The sequence below is a fragment of the Pithys albifrons genome, chromosome 13 (assembly GCF_047495875.1).
Source record: "Pithys albifrons albifrons isolate INPA30051 chromosome 13, PitAlb_v1, whole genome shotgun sequence".
NCBI classification, from domain to species: domain Eukaryota; kingdom Metazoa; phylum Chordata; class Aves; order Passeriformes; family Thamnophilidae; genus Pithys; species Pithys albifrons.
This window is the reverse complement of record NC_092470.1, coordinates 5,174,896-5,195,176: the sequence shown is the minus strand read 5'-3', so window position 1 is coordinate 5,195,176 and position 20,281 is coordinate 5,174,896. Positions and strand designations below refer to the sequence as shown.

The window sequence follows — 20,281 nt, the reverse complement described above, 5'->3', positions numbered from 1 at the left end:
CCTCCCAGGTAGGAGCTGAGATCCAGAGCGTCTTGGGATATAATGTAACCTCACACTCCCAGCTGTTTCCATCATGGATGAACAAGGTTATGTTTAGGGAGAGAATAGTGTAAAGCTTTGGATTGGGATCACAGAGTCATGCAATGGTTTGGTTTGGGGGCTCATTCCATCCTACTCCCTGCCATGGGCAGGGACACCTTCCACTATCCCAGGTTGCTCCAAGCCCTGTCCAGCCTGGCCTTGGACACTTTCAGGGATGGGGCAGCCACAGCTTCTCTGGGCAGTCGTGACCTGCTATAAGGTTTGGCCAACTTCATGTAACTTCTAGTTGTAAATAAAAGTGTTGAGTCAACCAGTGCTTGGGGCAAGTCTGTGCAGCTTTGAGGCAATCCTCAAACGTGTTTATGTGCACATAAATAGGGAGCAGCATGAATCCTGTGCACCTTATCTTGTGTGTAAGTGGGCTGAGTCCTTAATTACCTGGGACTGGTTTGTTCCTCCCCAGTGAGGGCTCTTTTGAAGTTCTGCATGGCCAGGCTGTGGTGTCATCGCTTTCCCTGGGACATGGTGATCCCGTCCTGTGGCTCCACTTTGGCACTGCCCAGGTATTTATTCCACTTGATTTCCCTCAAGGTTGGCTGTGCTGTTGCTGCTGTGCTGCCTACATGTAGTTTGCTGTTTGTTGCAATGTGGGGCTTTGAGTTTATTGAAGAAAAGACCTTAAGGAAAGGTTTCAGAGATAACCCTTCTTTTTCCCAAACCATGAATTGATGAAAGGCACAGTGAAAGTAATCTTGCAGAGGTGTTGCTGGGGAAAAGAAAAGCCTGGTGACTTTCCTCTGATAAGAAAATACCTTACTAATATTTACAGAGAGCTGAGCTGCTCTGAACTGAATTAATTTCCTGGGAGATCAAAATGCAGCACATGCTTTGTAACTGAACCAGGAGCCCTGGGCTCCTGACTGCTTTTCTGTGAACAGGCAATTTGTCTGGTGTGGTCAGGAGATGGAGCCCTTGACACAGAGTGGGGACACCAGCTACATGTCCTGGCTGGGGATGACGGCACACAGGTAGGAGGTGGCCACGTGTCAGTGTTTGGAAAGCTGCATCTGGTTGTTGTCACAAGAAATCCATGAAAGTTCTGGGCCCCTCAGTTGAGGAAAGAGATTGAGGGGCTGGAGCGGGTCCAGAGAAGAGCAACGAGGCTGGAGAAGGGACTGGAGCACAAGTGCTGTGGGGAGAGGCTGAGGGAGCTGGGGGTGTTTAGCCTGGAGAAGAGGAGGCTCAGAGGTGACCTCAGCACTGTCTAGAACTCCCTGAAGGGAAGTTCTGGCCAGGTGGGGGTTGGTCTCTTCTCCCAGGCACTCAGCAATAGGACAAGGGGGCACGATGGGCTCAAGCTCTGCCAGGGGAAGTTGAAGTTGGAGAGCAGAAAAAACTTCTTTGCAGAGAGAGTGCTCAGGCATTGGAATGGGCTGCCCAGAGAGGGGGTGGATTCCCCATCCCTGGAGGTTTTTCAACTGAGCTTGGCTGTGGCACTGAGTGCCATGATCTGGTAAAGGGACTGGAGTTGGAGCAAGGGTTGGACTTGATGATCTCGGAGGTCTCTTCCAACCCAACTGATTCTAAAGCTGTGGGGGCTGGTGGGAGTATCCATCAGATAAGGGGGGAAATTCATGGATGTGATCTTTGACACCTCCTGCCTCTGCCAGCACTCTGGAGCCTTCACCCCATGGTTGGGCGGGCTCTGCAGCTTCCCATTGCTGCCCCAACTCCAGCTCAGCCTACACTGAAGAGGACACCATGGACCAGAGCTGAGGTGTCCAGTGGTCTCAGTCACTTGCAGGACAAAGAGGTGCCTTTTGCAAGGTATCAGTGCTGGACTCCAAGCGTTTCTCTGACCTCAGGGTTTCCAGGTGTGATGTTTCTGCTCCCTCCCAGGCTTGGCTGGAGGGAGATGGTGGGGCACAGGCCCTGGCTATCCTGCTATGGGGCTTGTTCTGGGACAGAGAAGGCTGTGATGACACAGGGAGCTGACACAGGGGGCTGATGCCTTTGTGTGGAAGGGTAGTTCTCATATTTCTTAGATTTGGAGGGAAAAGCCCCATCTTTGTGCCTTCTTCATGCTGTCCTTGCTGGCTGTCTGGTGATGACAAGTCCCAGCCTCCCTCAGCCCAGGGGGCTGCTGGAGGGCAGAGGTGGTGGCCGTAGGAGAGGTGTTGAGTGCTGATGGCAGCAAGGCTGACTGGAGGGGCTGAGTGATGCCTGGGAAGGATGTGGAAACAAAGCAGAGGAAGGAGAAGGAAAAGGCCTCATTTTCCATGTGTGGGAGAGGGGAAGTCCTCTCTGAGGGCCCGGAGCACAGCTCAGCCTACCAGCTGGCTCTTCATCCCTTAGTGCCCCAAAGGCAATGCAGCTGGAACAGAGAGGAGCCTTTTCATCCTGAGGTGTCTGCTCTGAGGCAGGCTCTGGAGAATCCTCTGTGAACAAGGCAGAGTCATCTCCCTGCTCCTGAGGGCCCCATGGCAATGAGGAGGCAGGCAATGGTGTGGCGTTGGGGTGTTGATGGCAGACAGACATCCCTGGAGTCCAGACTGGGGCAAAACTCCCTTAATGTGCTCTGACTCTGCTCTGGGAAATGGTCACTTCCACCAAGGATCTTGCCTGAGCTGTGCCCAGCAGAGCAGAGATGTGTGGAAGGGATCCAGGGCCAGGATTGCTCCCACCACTGCTGCAAATTTAATACCATTTTAAAAAAATAAACACCTTTAGATCTGGGGAGGCTGCATGGGCTTGGCTGACTGCTGGGCACAGCAGGCAGGAACCTGCCATTGGCACACGTGTTGGGAAGGCTCTCCTGAGCTTTATTGGGAGTGCAGACCCCCATGTTGTGGGCTGACCCGGTGCTCACCTTGCAGACCCCTCAGGACAATGCCACACTAGTTTGGCCAAATGCAGTGTTGGCCCTATCCCCACTCCCCAGTGCATGTTCCCATCCCTTCCCTTGCACTGGGGCTCCCCAGTGGGAATTTGGGGTGCTGATCCTAATAAATGGCTAATTCTTCAAATAAAACTCAGTGGGGTTAGTTGATCTGCAGTTGTGGGAGCACAGCACTAGCAGCCCAGACCTCTTCCAGCATTTCTAGTTATTGCCATGCTAGATTTTATGCAGATTTTAGGATGGATAAAAGCTCCCTTAATTTAGGGAAAACCATCTGCTGCAGCTGGTCTGAACTGAGAGACAGATGAAGGCTCTAAACCCCCATTTTGGGCATCTCCTGGTGGTGGGGACTTGCTGGGTCTGTGTTTGGGAAGGAGGGGGATGTGCATACCTGGGTGCCACCAGGTGTAGGATCAGAGCTTGACTGGGTGTGCAACACATCTGGGAACTCATCCTATTTTCACCAGCTTCCCACTGAGTTGGCTCTGCATCTGGAGCCTGTGCTGGGCTTTCAGCTTATGAACGACCCTCATGTGCTGTGAAAATGTTGTGTTGTCTTCAGAGCAGCCTCTGCCCACACACGGACCTAAAACATCTGGTGAGTGACTCGCTGGCCCCAGCGCCGCCCCTGCCCCTCGGATGGCCACATCCGGAGTGTTCGAGGCTCAGTTCCTCCTGAGGGAGCAGCACTGAGGTTATCCAGATGCAGCCTCAGCAAAAAAGGCTTGGGAGTCCCAGGTTTGGTGTTGTGGTAGTGGTTTTTTCTTGGAACTGGCTTGCTGCTCTGCCTCTTGGTTCAGAAAGCCTTGAAACCCCCTTTCTGCTCCCTCACACCCTGTGGTTTTGCCACCATGATGTTCCTTTGTCTCGTTTGAGGAGCCAGAGCTGTTTTCCATCTGTCCGAGGATTCTGCAGTGGAGTAGCTGCATCCATTGAGGTGATGCAGTTACCATCAAGTGAATCCAGCTGGTCTCCAAAATGGATGATCAGGATAGAATAGGTTGCCCCAAAATAGCTGTGGCTGCCCCATCCCTGGAAGTGCCAAGGCCAGGTTAGACAGGGCTTGGAGCAACCTGAGATAGTGGAAGGGGTACCTGTCTGTGGCAGGGGGTGGAATGAGATGAGCTTTAAGGTTCTTCCAACCAAAACCATTCTGGGATTCAATGATCTTGGCAGGTCTGGGGGCTGGAAATTGGCACATAGTCAAAGTGGGATTTATCCTCCATCCCCTTGTACTGAATCCATCCAGAAGATGTGGGTGCCAGATGCCCTGCTCTGGGAGGAAATACAGGAGAGCCTCCTGGGCATCACATGTTTGATTCCTGCATCCTCAGCAGCTGTAAACTGGGGCTGTGCAGCATTTCCATGCTGGTAATGGGAAGGAGAAACATCCATGCAAGCCTCTCTGGGATGCCCAGTGCTGACCCACACACTGTGGCCACCTTCTTGGGAGGCTCTGGATTTGCCCTGGCACCTCCATCCATCCTCTCTGGCTCCCCTTGATCAAATTCTGGCTGAGCATGAAATTAAACTTGCAAATTGCAGTCCTTTCTGTATTTTTTCGGGTCATTATTATGCACATTTCTTATGCACACACCTTGGGTACTGCAGGGTTTGGGGAAGGAAAATCAGCCAAAAATGATCATTTGGGATGGAGAACGTCTACTATTTAAATTCCTCCCTGGAAACCCTTTCATTGTTAATTACAAGCAGACTTGCAAGCAGCACAGATTTTAATTTTTAGCATGTTTTGATGTTAAAAGTCTGCCTTTGTTTCCAAGATCCTTAGTTTTTCCTGGGTTTCTATTTAACACTAAGAAAGCTCCAGGTGCTCAGATGCTCACTTTGTACCTTCAAAGACCAACAGGAGCAGAGAGGCACTTGTGGTTAAGATATCAAAGTTGTGATGCTGCTTTTATCATGTGAACTGTTGGGAGAAGAGATAAAGTGATGAAGCTGTGATGATGTGAAGCCCTGCCTTGGGCAGTGTGAGACTTTGTGTCTTTTTGGGGGGAGTCTTTGTGAGAGTCTATCTCTTGTTTTTGGGGAGCTGAGTTTTGATGCTGGAGATGCCATGGAGTGATTGAACCTGGGAGAGGGAATTGTCTTGTGCAGAAGGTCTGTGCATCCCACCACTGGCTCCCTGCTGCAGCAGAGGGGGGTGAAGGCTGGATCTTCTTCATCAGCCTCCAAAACAGGACAAGGACAATGTGCCAGCAGGGATGCCAACTGCATCCCTGGCTGCATCCCCTCCAGCATGGGCAGCAGGGGAGGGGGGGATTCTGCCCCTCTTCCCCCTCAGGTGAGGCCCCACATGCAGAGCTGCCCCAGCCCTGGGCAACAACAACACAACGATGTGGAGCTGCTGGAGCGAGTCCAGAGGAGGCCCCGGAGCTGCTCCAGGGCTGGAGCCCCTCTGGGCTGGAGCCAGGCTGGGAGAGCTGGGGGGGTCACCTGGAGAAGAGAAGGCTCCAGGGGTGACCTGAGAGCCCCTTCCAGAGCCTAAAGGGGCTCCAGGAGAGCTGGAGAGGGACTTGGGACAAGGGATGGAGGGACAGGACACAGGGAATGGCTTCCCACTGCCAGAGGGCAGGGTTAGATGGGATATTGGGAAAAAATTCTTCCCTGGGAGGGTGGGCAGGCCCTGGCACAGGTTGCCCAGAGAAGCTGTGGCTGCCCCATCCCTGGAAGTGTCCAAGGCCAAGCTGGACAGGGCTTGGAGCAACCTGGGACAGTGGGAGGTGTCCCTGTCCATGGCAGGGGGTGGGACCAGACGAGCTTTAAGTTCCTTCCAACCCCAACCATTCTATGATTCTATGCCATGGCCCATGTCTGGTCTGCAGGAGCTCCTCACCTGGAGCCGGGAAAGGCTGGGATCACACAGCACTCTGCACACCCAGCACTGCCCACTTCAGGCTGGGCAGGGGAAAAGAAATACTCCTGATTTGCAGGGCACATCTGTGAATCGAGAGCAGGGCTCCCGATTTAGTCACAGGCTTCTGTGGTACATTGGCCTCATCCTTTCCTCTTCCTGCTGCTCTTCCCTATTGGTGCCCAGGTCAAGGCAGGCAGCCTTTTACCAGCTCCAGCACTGCAAAATCCTCCACTACCTGCAAGGGGGTAAAAAAATATGAAATGATTTTAAATATAGCATGTCTTGTGTTATTTTTACTCACCTTTTAATTTTGAGCTCTCCAGGTTTGGTTGTTCCAGCTTTCCTCTGTAATCAAAAGGGTGAGGAGCTTCCTTTGCTCTGGAGCAATGAAAGACCCAAACCTCCCACACAGGCTCTGACTGCAGCTGATGAAGCCTCGGGAATCCACCGGATCCTTGGGGAAATGGCAAGAGCTGCTGGTGTGGAGGGGCCCCTTGTGAAAATCAGGTTAAAAACTAAAACTAGCTTCCTTTGGGGAAACATCTGGTGTGTGTGTGCTGCTGAAAAATCAGCTGGCTCCCTCCCAGTGCCCTGCTCTTCCTTCTCTTCCTCTTCTTCCTTCCCTGCCACGCTCCATTCCCGCTCTCTGGGGATATATCCCTCCATGCATGTCGGGAGCGGTGCTGGCTGTCCCGAGGCTGTATAAAAGGAGACATTGTATGTTTGGGAGTGTGGGAGGAGGCTCAGCACTGCAGCACTGCCCCAGCCAAAAGCAGTTTGCTGGGTTGATGGTGGGGTCCCCCCAGAGCCCAGCTAGGCTGCACCCCCAGAAAAGCAAACCCCAGAAGGTGGTAGGATGGGTTTTCCAAGGAAACTGTGGCCTCTTTGGGTGGCTTATGCAGGAGGGAGGCTGCCCCGTTGCCTCATGTGTCTGAGGTCTTGCTTTTCTAGATGGCAGACCCTCTTGAGTGTCCCCTTCCAGTGTCATGGCTCCCAGATATTTGAGGGTTTCCCCTCTATCCCCAAGCAGCACTTTCTGCCCAGCAGTGTGGCATCACTGGTGCTTCTGGGCAGCTGGTGTGAGTAAATCATTAGCCAGGTTTTTCCTGTGAAAGCAGCCTGGTCTCTGCAAGGCAAACTCCATCTGCCTTCTGTTCTTCCCAGAGATGGCTCAGCCTTCCTGCCTCACCTTGGCCTGGCTCTGTGCACCCCATCCCGAATTTGAGGTCACCAAAATCCCTAGTCCATGCACCCCAGTCCCCTGGGTCTGCATCTCCCAGCTTTGAGGGCTTCACCTGGCTCCATGCTCCCTGTTCCCACAGCCCTGTGCACCCCGACATTCCCTGCTTCTGTGTACCCCAGTCCTCTGCACTGGTGTGTCCTGGCCCCCAACTCTGTGCATCCCAGCATCCCATCTCGCTGTGCTCTGGTTCCCTGGCTCCATGCATCCCAATGCCCTGGGTTATGTCTATCCCACTTCCATGCATCCCAGTGCCCAGGCCATGTGTACTCCTGGCTCTGTGCACTCCAGTCCCCTGGTTCTATAAGCTCCGATTCCCTAGCTCTGTGCACCCCAATATCCAGGCCCAGCATATACCTCAGTCCCTTGGGTCAGTGCTCCCCAGTGCCCTGTCTCAGTGTTCCCCCATCCCCCAGTTCCGTGCACACCACATCACCCGGCTCAGTGGTCCCCAGCCTTCTCTCCCCTGCTCCGGGCACACCAGTCCCCAGTTCTGTGCTCCACAGTCCCTCAGCCCCGCATTCCCCAATTCTGTGCTCCCCGATCGCCCAGCCCCGCTCTCCCCGATTGCCCATTTTGTGCTCCCCAATCCCCCAGCCCCGCCGTCCCCGACCCCCCAGCCCCGCTCTCCCCGATCCCCATCCCCTCTCTCCCCGATCCCCATCCCCTCTCTCCCCGATCCCCATCCCCGCTGTCCCCGCTCCCCATCCCCGCTGTCCCCGCTCCCCAGGCCCGCTGTCCCCGATCCCCATCCCCTCTCTCCCCGCTCCCCAGCCCCTCTCTCCCCGATTCCCAGCCCCGATCCCCGATCCCCAGCCCCCGATCCCGTGCCCAGTTCCAGGCTCCTCCCGCGCCGTTCCCGGCAGGAAGCGGCCGCAGCCAATCGGCCCGGGGCCGCCGCCCGGACCCGCGCGCTGCCGCCGCCGCCTGCCCGGTAAGTGCCGGGGGGCCCGCCCGGCCCGGGGGCGGTGCTGGGGCCGGGCCGGGCCCGGGGGGTTCGGTGGGGCTCGGGGGTTCGTCCGGGAGCGGGGCAGCCCCGCAGCGCCCCGCGGGAGGAGCCGCCGCCGCCCCCGCTCCCCTCCCGGGGCCGGGGCGCGGGACCCGGGCGGTGTTCCGGGAGGGCCGAATGAATGAGGCTCCCCCGAGCCGATCCCCGCCGGGATAACAGGGGGAAGCCGGTGCTGGGGGTTTCGGGGGGCCTCGGCCGGTGTTCGGGGGTGTCGGGGTGTCCCCGTTTTCATGCGGGGCAGTCCCGGGGGGCAGGCGGTGACCCCGCTGCTTCCCGTGGCGCGTGTGGATTCAGGGAAGGCGGCATCCCGGGATGCTTAGAAATCCGATTTACAACGCCCTATTTCATATACGGGGTTGAACACACCCTACACGTGGAACGTAATCCCGAGAGGAAGCAGTTGTTCCCCATTTCCCCGGGCTGAGACAAGGGATAACCCCCCTCTCCTTCTTGTCACCAAGTACCACTCCAAATTTACATCCTTTCCTCCCGCCAAGTATCACCCCAAGTCCTTATCCCTTCCTCCTGCCAAGTATCGCCCCAAATCCTTGTCCCTTCCTGCCACCAAGTATTGCACCCCAAATCCCCATCCCTCCTGCCAAGTATTGCACCCTGAATCTTCATCCCTTCCTTCTGCCAAGTATCACCCCAAATCCTTGTCCCTTCTTGTCACCAGGTATTGCCCTGAATCCTCAAGCCTTCCTCCTGCCAAGCATCGCACCCCAAATCCTTGTCCCTTCCTAACCCCAAACATCACACCCTGAATCCCCACCTGGAATTTGAGGGTTGCACTCCACTTTCCACCCCCGCTTTCCTGTGTCCCCCATCCCCAAGTGAGGAGCTGCTGCTGCGCACCCAGAAGTGGAGCAACAACTAAAAATAGTCTAGAGCAGAGCTGGGCTCTTGGCTGGCACAAACCCCAGCCAGGAGAGGAGCAAAGTGGGGGACTCAGCCCAGGCATCCCCAAAAGTTGGGCTTGAGCTGGACTGGGGAGCAAGGACTAATTCCTGGATCTGTAGATGTTTTCTTCACACCTCAGAGTGATAATTTGGCAGCTGATAGTCTGGGTATTGTAGAAAAGCTGCGTGATAGTAAATAAAAAATAGGGAAGGGTTGACGTATGATTCCTAGGGGGATTTAATTATTCCTTGGGTTTCCGGAGAGTTCACCCATCCTGGTTTGCCTTGCACAAGGGCATCCCTCTTCCAAGGAATGTGATTTCTGATAGAAGCTCAGGTCTGGGGCATAGCCCATCTGTTGTCCTGGGATGACACCAGAGGGATGGGGAAACTGAGTCACTGGAAGGAGAGACTCCAGCTGCAGACGGAGGATTGAGGACATGGGTGTCCCCTTCCCGTGACACCTCTGAGCTGGTCTGGCAGGACTTACATGGCATGAAACCCGTAAAATGTAATTTATTTTAGCATCACCAGGAAAAGGGAAGAAATCCAAGGGAGATGAGTCATGGTTTCCCTCGTCTGGGCAGCTGAGCTGAGGGATGCCCCATCACCCTCTCCCACCATGGCTCCCTCCCTTCCCCACCGCCTGGGATTTGGCACAGGGCTGGCTCTGGGCTTGTCCACTTGGGAGAAGGCGAGAGAGTCAGAGATACGGTTTAAGAAAAAAGCTGAATGATTTGTTTTCCCCAAATAAGCCTTGTGACTGGGAGCAAAGGAAAGGGAATGCTCCCTCAGAGCTCTTGGGGCAAAACTGTGCCTCAGTTTCCCCCCATTCCCTCTACCTCGGTTTCCCTCATGGGAGCTGAGCTCAGCAGAGCTTTGGGGCTGCCTTTTCCCTGATTAAGGGGGATTTAAGGAATAAGGCACCAATGGCCCGAGTTGTTCCTACTGGAGCGCGGGAAACCAGTGCCACGACACTGATTCATTTCAAATTTGGCTATGTCGGTGCTAAAGGCTCCGGAGGGAGCAGCAGAGCTCTGGGATGCGCTGGGACGGGGATGGGACACGGCAGCGGCGCTGCGATATCTGCGGCTCGTTTCTGCTGCGAGGGAGGAACGCGGGTCACGAGCTCTTTTGGCAGGGCTGGGAGGGATGCTCGGGAATCCAGCCACGGTAGCCAGCGGTGCCGGGCAGCTTGCCCTCACCTCTCCAGCCCTACAGCTGCTGGCAGAGCCAGGAGTCTGCAAACCTCTCCCGTTTAGCTGCTTCTGTTTAGTTTTTAGCAATTTTTGGACATTGTGAGCCAGTTGCCTCGTGTTGGAGGAGGAGGACAGGGATGTAACAGCCCCGCGCTGCGAGGAAAAGCTGGGAAAGAGAGAAACAAAGGGGAGGAGAAGCAGGGAGGAAGGGAAGAGGCTCACGTGGCTTCCCCAGGGCACCGGCCAACGCCTCCGGCACAAGAGCTGCCTCCGGCTCCATCGGCTCCCCGATGCTGGGGATGCAGCAATCCCTTGGCTGGTGCCAGGGTGGAGATGAAGCCCCTCCCAAGTTTTATGACAGGGTGGGTGCTGCGTGAGGACAGCTGGTGTGGGATCCCTGGCCTGATGCTGGTCTCCTCCCTTCTCTTGCTCTTTGTCCCTGGTTCCCAGCACATCTCAGTGTTTCTTTCTGTTTTTCCTCAGTTCAGGGCACTTGTTCCAGGAGAGAAGATTCATTGTGAGAAGTCCCAGGGCTGTCCTCACTCCTGCTTTCTTACCCAGACATCGGTAGTGCCAAGGATGCTCTTCCCACTGCTTGTCCTGGGAGCACTGGTGCTCAGCCTGGCAGGTGAGTAGAGCCTGGGGGGGTCAGTGTGTCACCACCCCACAGGAGATGTCCTTAATGCCATGTTTGTCCAAACAAAGCTGCCTAGTGGCAGCTCCCACATGGTGTTTTTCCTGTGTTGGGGTCCTCTGGCTACTCTGTGGAGGTGATATGTGGTAGCACCCCTCCTTTCAGGTGCTACAGCTGAATTGTAAAGCCAGGGGAGGAGTAAATCCTGAAGGTGTTGACTTACCTGGGAGAGATGTCGGGACTGAATCTTTTTGGATTCCACAGCCAGCACTGCTTCTAGCCAGGCTGGTTCCTAAAACCTACTGGCATTTATTATTAGCTGGAGGGAGATGTGACACTCTGGAGTCTCCCTGGAGCCAGGCAGGCTGCCTGATGCTCTTGTCCTGCCCTGTCTGTCTGTCTGCAGCTCCTGGCAGGCCTCCTGCTGCCTGGTTCCTTCCTTCAGTTCCTCATCCTCCTGGCAGCTCCTCATCCTCCCCTCCAGCTCCTCATCCTCCCCACTTGGGCTCTTGCCTCAAATTTAATGTCTCATTGCTGCACTCATCCCGTGGGAGGTATTTGCCATGGGAACACACCTTTGCTATGCTCTGCAGTGGTGCTGAGCATGGAATATAAAGTAAATCCATGGTCTGAGGTGAGATTTCCCGCTTTCCTTCCCTGTTTTGGAGTTGGGGGCAATTACTGCCCTGGGTCTGCTTTAGGGAACATCGGTGCCAGTGGGCACCCCAGGACCAGCCAGCATGATGGATTTCTCCCTGGCAGTGTTGGCATCCTGCCGTGGGACTGGGACATGATTGGCATTGTGCTGGAGCACTGGGATGAGGTTGGCACCGTGCCATGGCACACCAGTTGGCATCGTGCTGGAGCACTGGTGCCATCTAGTGCCTGCCAGCCTGGCCAGAGCTGGCTCATCCTGGGTACATGGAACTGTGTGCCCAGTGCTGTCTCCTGTGGGTACAATCCAGGCTGTGTGTCCCAGGGGGTGCAGCTTTGGGTGCCCATAGCTGTGTCTGGCAGCTGAAGGCAGTGGTGCCCCTGGTGTGGTGCTGGATGTGAAACTGTCTCCCATCTGGCAGGGTGGGCTTGGCTGGGGACAGTCCTGAGATGCCACCTGCCCATGGGTCCTTCCCAAGGTCATCTCTCCATTTGCTTAGATGTTATCCAGATAGAGGATTAGGGAGATGCTTTTGCAGGTCTCACCACCACGTGCTTTTGCCCTTGTGTCCCTCCTGCAGGTGCCATGGAGATCCAGGTCCCGGATGAGCCCGTGGTGGCTCTTTTTGGCCAAGATGCCACCCTGCGCTGCTCCTTCTCCCCGGAGGCCAACTTCAGCCTGGACGACCTGAGCCTCATCTGGCAGCTGACAGACACCAAGCGCTTGGTCCACAGATTCTCAGGTGGCAGGGACCAACTGGAAGACCAGGGCAGGGTCTACACCAACCGCACGTCCCTCTTCTACGACCAGCTGCCCCGGGGCAACGTGTCGCTGCTGCTGCGGCGCGTGGAGATCGCGGACGAGGGCAGCTTCACCTGCTTCGTCCGGGTCCGGGACTACAACAGCGCGGCTGTGACGCTGCAGGTGGCAGGTGAGACAGGGACAGCTGGGGTGTTACTCTCTGTCTCCCCAGTGAGCCTCTTTCTCCACCCTTGCTGTGTTTTCCCCATGACTTCATGTCTCTGTTAGGGACTAACGAGCTGTGTCTCCCCAAAATACTGCTGTGCAGGTTGCAATCCCTTCCCTGTCACCATGGAGAAGCTCCCAGTTAAGAGAACACTTGGAAGCATGGCCATAAATGATCCAAAGTTGGGGAGCCTTCAGCTGATTTGTCTTATCAGCTGGAGGAGTCTATCCTGGGCCTTGCCCAGCCTCCAATTGGGTTGCTCCAGATCCTCATCCTTGGTTATCTCCATTGTGTCATGCTGGTTGTCCTTTCCCTTGCAGCTCCCTACTCCAAGCCCAGTGTGAACCTGGAGCCCAGCAAGGACTTGAAGCCAGGTGACCTGGCAGTTGTGACATGCCATGCTTCTCATGGCTACCCCGAGGCCAACGTCATCTGGCAGGACAGCCAGGGCAGCAACATCACAGAGAACATCACCACGTCCCAGGTGGCCAACGAGGAGGGTCTCTTTGACGTGCACAGCGTCCTCCAGGTGCTGGTGGAGCCCAGCATCACCTACTCCTGCCTGGTGCAGAACCTGGTACTGCAGCAGCACGGCCACGCATCCGTCACCATCACGGGTGAGCCACCAAATCTGGGGGAAGGAAGGGCTGGGCTCTGTCTGGAGAAGGTGACCACGGTGACAGTGGGATCTGGAATCCTTACTGTGGCCCAAAGCCACCCTGGGTGGTGCTACCTCATGTCTCTGCTCTACCTCTCTCCCCCATGGACCTGCAAGGGTGATTTCAGGCTGTGACCTCATGCCAGTGTCCCTGTAAGAACCAGTGTCCTTGCTGCTTAGTCATCAGCTTTGCTCCTTGCCCTCATCTAGTCCAAACCACTGGCACAGGGCATGGCAGGTGTCTTCTCCTTAGCCCATGGCCATGGTGTGCTCTAAATCTGGGGATCTCCATCCCAGCTGCACCAATCCTACTTCAGGAATACAGGCTGGAGGAGCCCATCAAACATGTTCAGCCTCACTGCTTCGCTCCAAGCTCCCCACACTGCCCTCCCAAAGCTCCTTACAACCTCTTGCCCTCTCCCATAGCATTAATTGGTGTTTAATTACTCTTGGTACAGCATTTGCTGGGTTGGGAAGGTGGATCCTGATGGAGCATAAACTTTCTAGCTGGATGCACCAAACTCTTGCAGGAAAACTTGAGTGGCTGCTGCTGGTTGGGAGCAGGGGGTGGCTTTTGGGTGGGCTTTTGAACATGCAAGAAAATGGTCACCCTTGGGGTGACATCAGTGGAGGGGCAGGGCTTGGGGCAAGACTTTATTTGAAGGAGCAGTAATATGGGGAATAACTGAATTCCCAGTGCTACCGGAGATATCCCCTGATATTCCCTGCCAGGCTGTTCCAATACATGAAAGAGCCTACAACAAAGAGGGAGAGGGACTTTGGACAAGGGCCTGGAGTGACAGGACAAGGGGCAATGGATTCAGAGCCTGCCAGAGGGCAGGGTTAGATGAGATATTGGGACGAAATTCTTCCCTGGAGGGTGGGAAGGCCCTGGCACAGGTTGCCCAGAGAAGCTGTGGCTGTCCCATCCCTGGAAGTGTCCAAGGTGAGGTCCAGTGGGGTTTGTAGCAACCTGGGATAGTGGAAGGTGGAACTGAATGTCCATGGCAGGGGGTGGAACTGGATGATTTTTGTGGTTGCTTCGAACCCAGGCCATTCTATGGTTCCAGACCCTGGGGAAGATATTCCCATCCTTCCTGCCCTCCTGGTGTGAGATGAGAGGGCATAGGGAGTGAGTGCATCATCATCTAATGCTTCTTCTGAGCTTCTTAGCAAGGAAAGGGTCAGCCTGCAGCTGATTTTATTAGTGCAGTTATATAAAGGTTAATAAAGTATTTTAGGGAGTGACTCAACCTGCTGCTTCCCTGACTGGGGAGGCCATAATTAGATGCACTGACGGTTTGATTCCAAAGCCAGCCTTGTGCCAGCACCCCCCCTGGCACTGTGGGGTGCTGGGTGTGGGGCAGGGATGCTCACCCGGGCGGTTTGTCTGTCCCCTCCCCGCAAGGCCAGCACCTCGCCTTCCCCGCCGCCGCGCTCTGGGTCACCGTGGGCCTCGCCATCTGCGTCCTGGGGCTGCTCGTCGTCCTGGCCTACGTGTGCCACAAGAAAATCCGGGAGAGCTGCGAGGAAGAGGAGGAAAATGCAGGTAATGTGACAGCTGCTTCACCTGAAAATGGGGAACTGTTTGCAGAGAGCGATCGAATGGGGGGAGTGTTAATAAGCACAGGTTTACCTTGGTGGTGGCATCTTTTAAAGAATCACAGAATCACAGAATGGATTGGGTCAGAAAAGACCTCCGAGATCGCCAAGTCCAACCCTTGGTCCAACTCCAGTCCCTTTACCAGATCATGGCACTCAGTGGCACGGCCAAGCTCAGTTGAAAAACCTCCAGGGATGGGGAATCCACCCCCTCTCTGGGCAGCCCATTCCAATGCCTGAGCACTCCCTCTGCAAAGAAGTTTCTTCTGATCTCCAACTTCAATTTGCCCTGGCAGAGCTTGAGCCCATCGTGCCCCCTTGTCCTATTGCTGAGTGCCTGGGAGAAGAGACCAACCCCCACCTGGCCAGAACTTCCCTTCAGGGAGTTCTAGACAGTGCTGAGGTCACCTCTGAGCCTCCTCTTCTCCAGGCTAAACACCCCCAGCTCCCTCAGCCTCTCCCCACAAGCACTTGTTCTCCAGTCCCTTCTCCAGCCTCGTTGCTCTTCTCTGGCCCCGCTCCAGCCCCTCAATCTCTTTCCTCAACTGAGGGGCCCAGAACTGAACACAACACTCAAGGTGTGGCCTCCCCAAGGCAGAGTCGACGGGAAGGGTCACTGCCCTGGGCCTGCTGGCCACACTAGTTTTGACAGGATGAAGTGATGCAGGGGGTGGTGGCATCAGCAGATCTGTGCCATGGAGCCTGTGCTGGCTGCCTGTTTGCTCTTGCAAACCTGATTTTCCCCTCACCCAACCTGTCTCCCCCTTTTCCTGCTCCAAGCATCTTCCATGTATCTGGTACCCACAGCCAGGAGCATCTCCTGCAAGTGCCTCTAGCACTTACCACCATGGAAATAGCATGAGATGCTCTGTGCTCTTGTTTCCTGCATCCTTCTCCTGTTTGGGTTGGGTTTTTTATTTATGGAGAAGTGTTTGCACAAAAAGGGGGGGGTTGTTGCTTTAAAAAGCTGCCGTGCTCCGAAAATGGCTGAGGAAGCAGCTTTGCTGGCATTCCCGGTTGTTTTCCCTTGCTGCCTCCCAAAGCATTTGCTCTGCCAAAGCCTTTCCGTGCTGGCATCACTCTGCAGGGCTGGGTCTCTCTCCCTGGGGGCTCCCACTTCAGTTCTCTCCTTTCCAGGAAAGACATTGGAAGCAATGCCACCACGATTCCTGGCTGTCCGTGTCCCCAGCAGTGAGGACAGAGAGGGCTGTTTCTCTAGGAAAACATCTGCAGAAATTACATGCATATCTTTTAATATATATATAATTTTTCTACCTCTGAGCAGAGTGTTTTCTCCTCAGCCAGGGGATTTTCAGGGCCATGATGCTCAGCAGTGGCCCAGAGCCAGCTGACCTCAGTCCTTCAGCAGCAAGACACAGCTCCCACCCTGTGACGTTTCCACTGATGGCTGCACACCCTCAGGAATAACCTTTTGCCGTGGCTCTTGCTCAGCCAGAAGCCAGGCAGGGACCCTTCCTGCCTCTCCTGCCTGCCAGGCTCATGGGAACACTGATTTTTGATGGGCTTTCCTGCTGGGAACAGCAGCGTGGCAGGTCTCGCCCGTGGGGTGTGAAGCTCCCGTGCTCCAAGGGTGGCAGCCTGGTGGGTGCTGTAGGAGGGGGTTGCCCCTCCCTTGGTGCTCAGGGGGTGTCCTGGAGGCGCTGGGATATCCGTGGTGTCCCGCTAAGCCCCTTGCTGAGCGCCACTCCAGATGGCAGCCGTGCTATAAATAGGGCTGCGCCGGCTGTGCTGCCTCGCCCGGAGCTGTGGCTTTCCCTGCTTTGCTTGTAGGGAATGTGCCACCCTGGCACAGCCCTGTGCTGGGGGAATACCCCCGTGGGGTCACTGGGTTCAGGTGGGTGCCAGTCACCTCGCTGAGCACCACCAGCAGCTCAGCAGCACCTGATCCTGAGCAAACCCTGGATATGCAGTGATTGTGGGTTGCTCCCAGCAGCAGGTGATCCAAAGGGCATCCCCAAATTCCAGAGAGGTGGAGTTCAGTGTGGGTGCTGGCACACTTCCCACACTCTGTCTTGCTCTTTTGCAGGGACAGAGGAGCAGGATGAGGAGGGGGAAGAACCCAAGACAGGTGGGTTCATGGTCCTGGTTTCTTGTGTATTTTACTGCCCCTCCTTTGATGCTCAGCCCGCCACATGTTCCTCCTTTTTCCAACACATCCCTCACCTGGTACCTCCCTGATAAGCCACTCTATCCCATAATAAAAAAGCATCAAACAGGTTAATTATGCACCCAGTGATTGCCTTTATCTGCTGGCACAGGAGCAACCCCACTTGCAATGCTGTCTCCTCTGCTGGAGAGATTTAGGGACCAGAGGATGGTTTGCAATGGAAATTGATGTCATTATTGGAGTGTGTTCCCCAAAATGGGGTTTTTACCTCCTTACTCTGGGGAGGTGTTTCCTTGCAAGGGAGATGGGACTGACCATGTGCTGTTTTGCTTTTCACAGCTCTGCAGCTGCTGAAAAACACAGAGAGCAAAGACGGTGAGTGGAATTGTCAGAACCATGAGCTGGCCTCTGGTGAAGGTTTCACCCTAATCATCACCTCCAGATGATGCTCAGATCTGTATGTAAAAGCATCTATTGGATTTTGGGGTATTTTCTTCTGTATTTTCAATTTTCGTTTTTTTCCCACCCCAGTTTTCAGTCAGATTTTCCCAGATCAGTGATTTCCCAGCACCCATTCCCACCCTGGGCTGCTCTTGGCCTGGCTGCTGCTCATATCTCCCAGCAGTGATGGAATGATGCACCCAGTCACTTCCACAGGATGTTTTTTCTCTTATCCTTCCTTTTCTTGGACAGCTTGGGATTGAGAAAACCCTCCTGCCACCAACCCAGGTCACTGCAAGGAATGTGGGTCTTCTGAGTGTTGCCATTGGTTTGCTGAGAGGAGAGGAATTGCTGGGGCTGGTCCTGCCCTTGCAGAGATCTCCATCCCTCCCCATGCAGAGTTCCCCAGCAGCAGCCTGGTGCTGACTTTCAGGTGGAAATTCATGGAAATTGGAGCCTCAGCTGCTGTTTCTGCCTGTCACTATCTCCTCCCAGGCTCGTGGCTTGGTGCTGCCAGCCAGGTTGGGCTCCAGCTCTTTCCATGCATGGTCAATCCCAGATTCATTCCCATCCCAAGATCTCAATCTTTTAATTTATTTCCTTTCTTAGTAAATCAGAGGCTTGGCCTCCTCTGCTGGTGAATCACTGCTAGTTTAACCCTTCCTCCCTCTTTTATTTGACTGTACTCCACTCCCTGGCCCCTTGGCTTTTCATTCCCAGTGCATCCTGCTTGCTTAACCCCATGTGCCAGACCCCATGTGCCAGTGCATCTCCCACTTGCTCCTTGACCACTTTTGCAGCAGAAAGGAAGCCTGAATAATAACACCTCACAGGATTTGCTGGCTGCAGGGGCATTTCTAGCCAGGAGGATGGATGAAAGGCTAAAAGCACACCTACATGTGGTATTTGCCTGAGGCTGACATCAGCCTTGGGAGTGGGGATCCCAGTTTTTCTGGGCAAGGAGAGCCCAGAGCTGCTGCAACCAAGTTAACCTATAAGTTAGACCTCAGAGTTGTTCTCTTTTAATGTGTTTATCAATTATTTATTGAGTTTTTTCTTCTCCTTCCCAGATAACGAGCAAGAAATTGATTGACGGGAGCTGGGGCACCACCAGGCAGTGCCCTGTGCCCTGTACCAGCTGAGATGTCCCCACTGGGGACGAGCTCTGGGTTCCCTGGGAGGACCTGGACCTGCTGCCACCCCTCATCCCGGGTCCCATCACCCTTCTCCCTCCCTGGCCACGTCTTTGGGGTGCCCTGGGACTGGAGAGAGGCTGTGTCTCCTCATCCCTGGTGAGCTCTGAAGGCTGGTACATCCTTCCCCAGGATGGTGTGTGTGGGATGAGGGACCTTCCCTGTCCATCCCCCTGTGGGGCTGAGAACAACCAGCACCATTCCCTCCCCCAGGCACCCTCTGTGCCTCTTTCTACGTGGCCCAGCTGAGCCAACCACCTTCCAGGTGCCTTCCAGGGCAGGTTTCACTGCCCTTCCCAAGCCCAGAGGCCTCTGGGGCAGTGATGGGCTCAGCGAGGTGACTGCTGGAGCCCTGGAGGCTCCAGGAGGATGGGTGGGACACAGGGACCCCCAGGCACGGTGCTCTCGGCCCCGATGGAAGCACCACTCCAGGGACATGTGGGGACAGTTATTTTTACACTTTGCAACACTGTGATTCCCACCAGACTTACATTTTTGCCTTTAATGCAAAATCCCATTGGGGTGGTTATCTCCTGCCTGGGACTTGGGATTTTTGGGGAGGGCAGCCTTGGGGGGCACCTGCTGGCCAGGAGAAGCCTCCTTGTCCTCCCTGTGGTGACAGAGCTGATGCTTTGGGGGCTGAAGGATTGGTTGGGGCAAACCTGGCCAGTGTGTGGGGTTGAGGACTCACTTTTCCCATGGGATCTTGGGGTGTTGTCTCTGTGCATGCCCTGGGGGTCCTCCCACTGCTGCTGGGGGCTTGGGGGCACCCAAACTTCCAGGGAGAATGAGGTTGGTGTGCCCCTGGTCCTGCTCCAGGGACAGAGAAGTCCCCAGTGGCTCTTCTGCTGGTTTTAGTCATTATTTAAAATCCAGAATCTGAAGGGTTTATTGTGCCTTCACTAATAAATTTGGGGTTGTTTTGGCCAATGCTTTCAGCCTCAGTGTGGTCTCTGGGGTGTGTAACTTTGAAATAGTTTGAAGATATGAATTCCCAGACAAAAACTTCCCCTTTCAACACCGTCTGAGCTGCCCTTATCCATCCCACAGTGCTGGCAGCAAATGGCCAATGCCTGTCCTCATCCCTCAGGCAGTGAAATAAAGAGGAAAATCCCAAAGGGATGCCATCATCTGTCTGAGATGGCTCCAAAATTCAGGCTGGTTAATCCCAGTGCTGGGATGAGAGCAGGATCTGATGGGAAGGAACCTTCCTACACCACCTGTGGAGGGACTATTTTTAGCTGTCCTTTCCTGCCATGAGGCCAAGCTCTGAATTCCAATAGGAAAATATTCCCAAAGGCAAGACAAGGGAACATGTGCTGGTCTCAGCCCCTGATTAGGGAGGGGATGGATGGTGATTGCATTGAGGGGTTTGATCTACAGCCTGAATTAAATGCCAGTGCAAGTTTTAACGAGGTGCCAGGAGGTGCCATTAATATTGTTTAGTGCCCAGACACTGGGCTGGGGAATGAAGCCATTAACCACCCCTGGGTTAACTCATCCCTGGCGGGCAGTGGGATGAATTGTCCCCACATCCAGGACAGCGTTGAAGGTCCTGAGGTGGTGCCAGCATCCCTGGGGATGTCTCCTCTGGCTGGGAGCTTTCTGGGGCTTTTATTTGGGCAGATTTGAGGGGTTTTGGCAAAATGCAGCCTGGGCTATGCAGGGATAGGAGCTTAGGAGGCTGGCGAGGGTGAAAATCATAATGAAGCTGTGGAAGCCCAGGAAAAATACTCCTTAGGTGGCTCCAGGGTGATGAGCCCTCCTGAAGTGTGGGCTACTGTTCCTGGGAGGATGTGCTGGGCTTTGGCCTGGGATAAGCACCCCAGGAGGAGCTTAG

The 20,281-nt window shown here is 55.0% G+C and overlaps 1 protein-coding gene across 2 annotated transcripts; it reads left to right on the top strand.

Annotated features, from left to right (window-relative positions):
* The first annotated feature begins 530 nt into the window (after positions 1-530).
* On the top strand, positions 531-19,371 carry CD276 (CD276 molecule). 2 transcript variants are annotated; one of them, XM_071568420.1, is made up of 8 exons: positions 7,936-7,990; positions 10,647-10,791; positions 12,033-12,383; positions 12,740-13,036; positions 14,486-14,626; positions 16,727-16,768; positions 17,147-17,182; positions 18,319-19,371. In XM_071568420.1, the coding sequence occupies exons 2-8, from the start codon at positions 10,743-10,745 to the stop codon at positions 18,339-18,341; spliced, it is 939 nt and encodes a 312-aa protein (XP_071424521.1). In that variant the 5' UTR covers positions 7,936-7,990; positions 10,647-10,742; the 3' UTR covers positions 18,342-19,371. The 2 variants fall into 2 exon arrangements, with proteins under 2 accessions (XP_071424522.1, XP_071424521.1); XM_071568421.1 differs by lacking the exons at positions 7,936-7,990; positions 10,647-10,791 and adding an exon at positions 531-605.
* Positions 19,372-20,281: the final 910 nt, after the last annotated feature.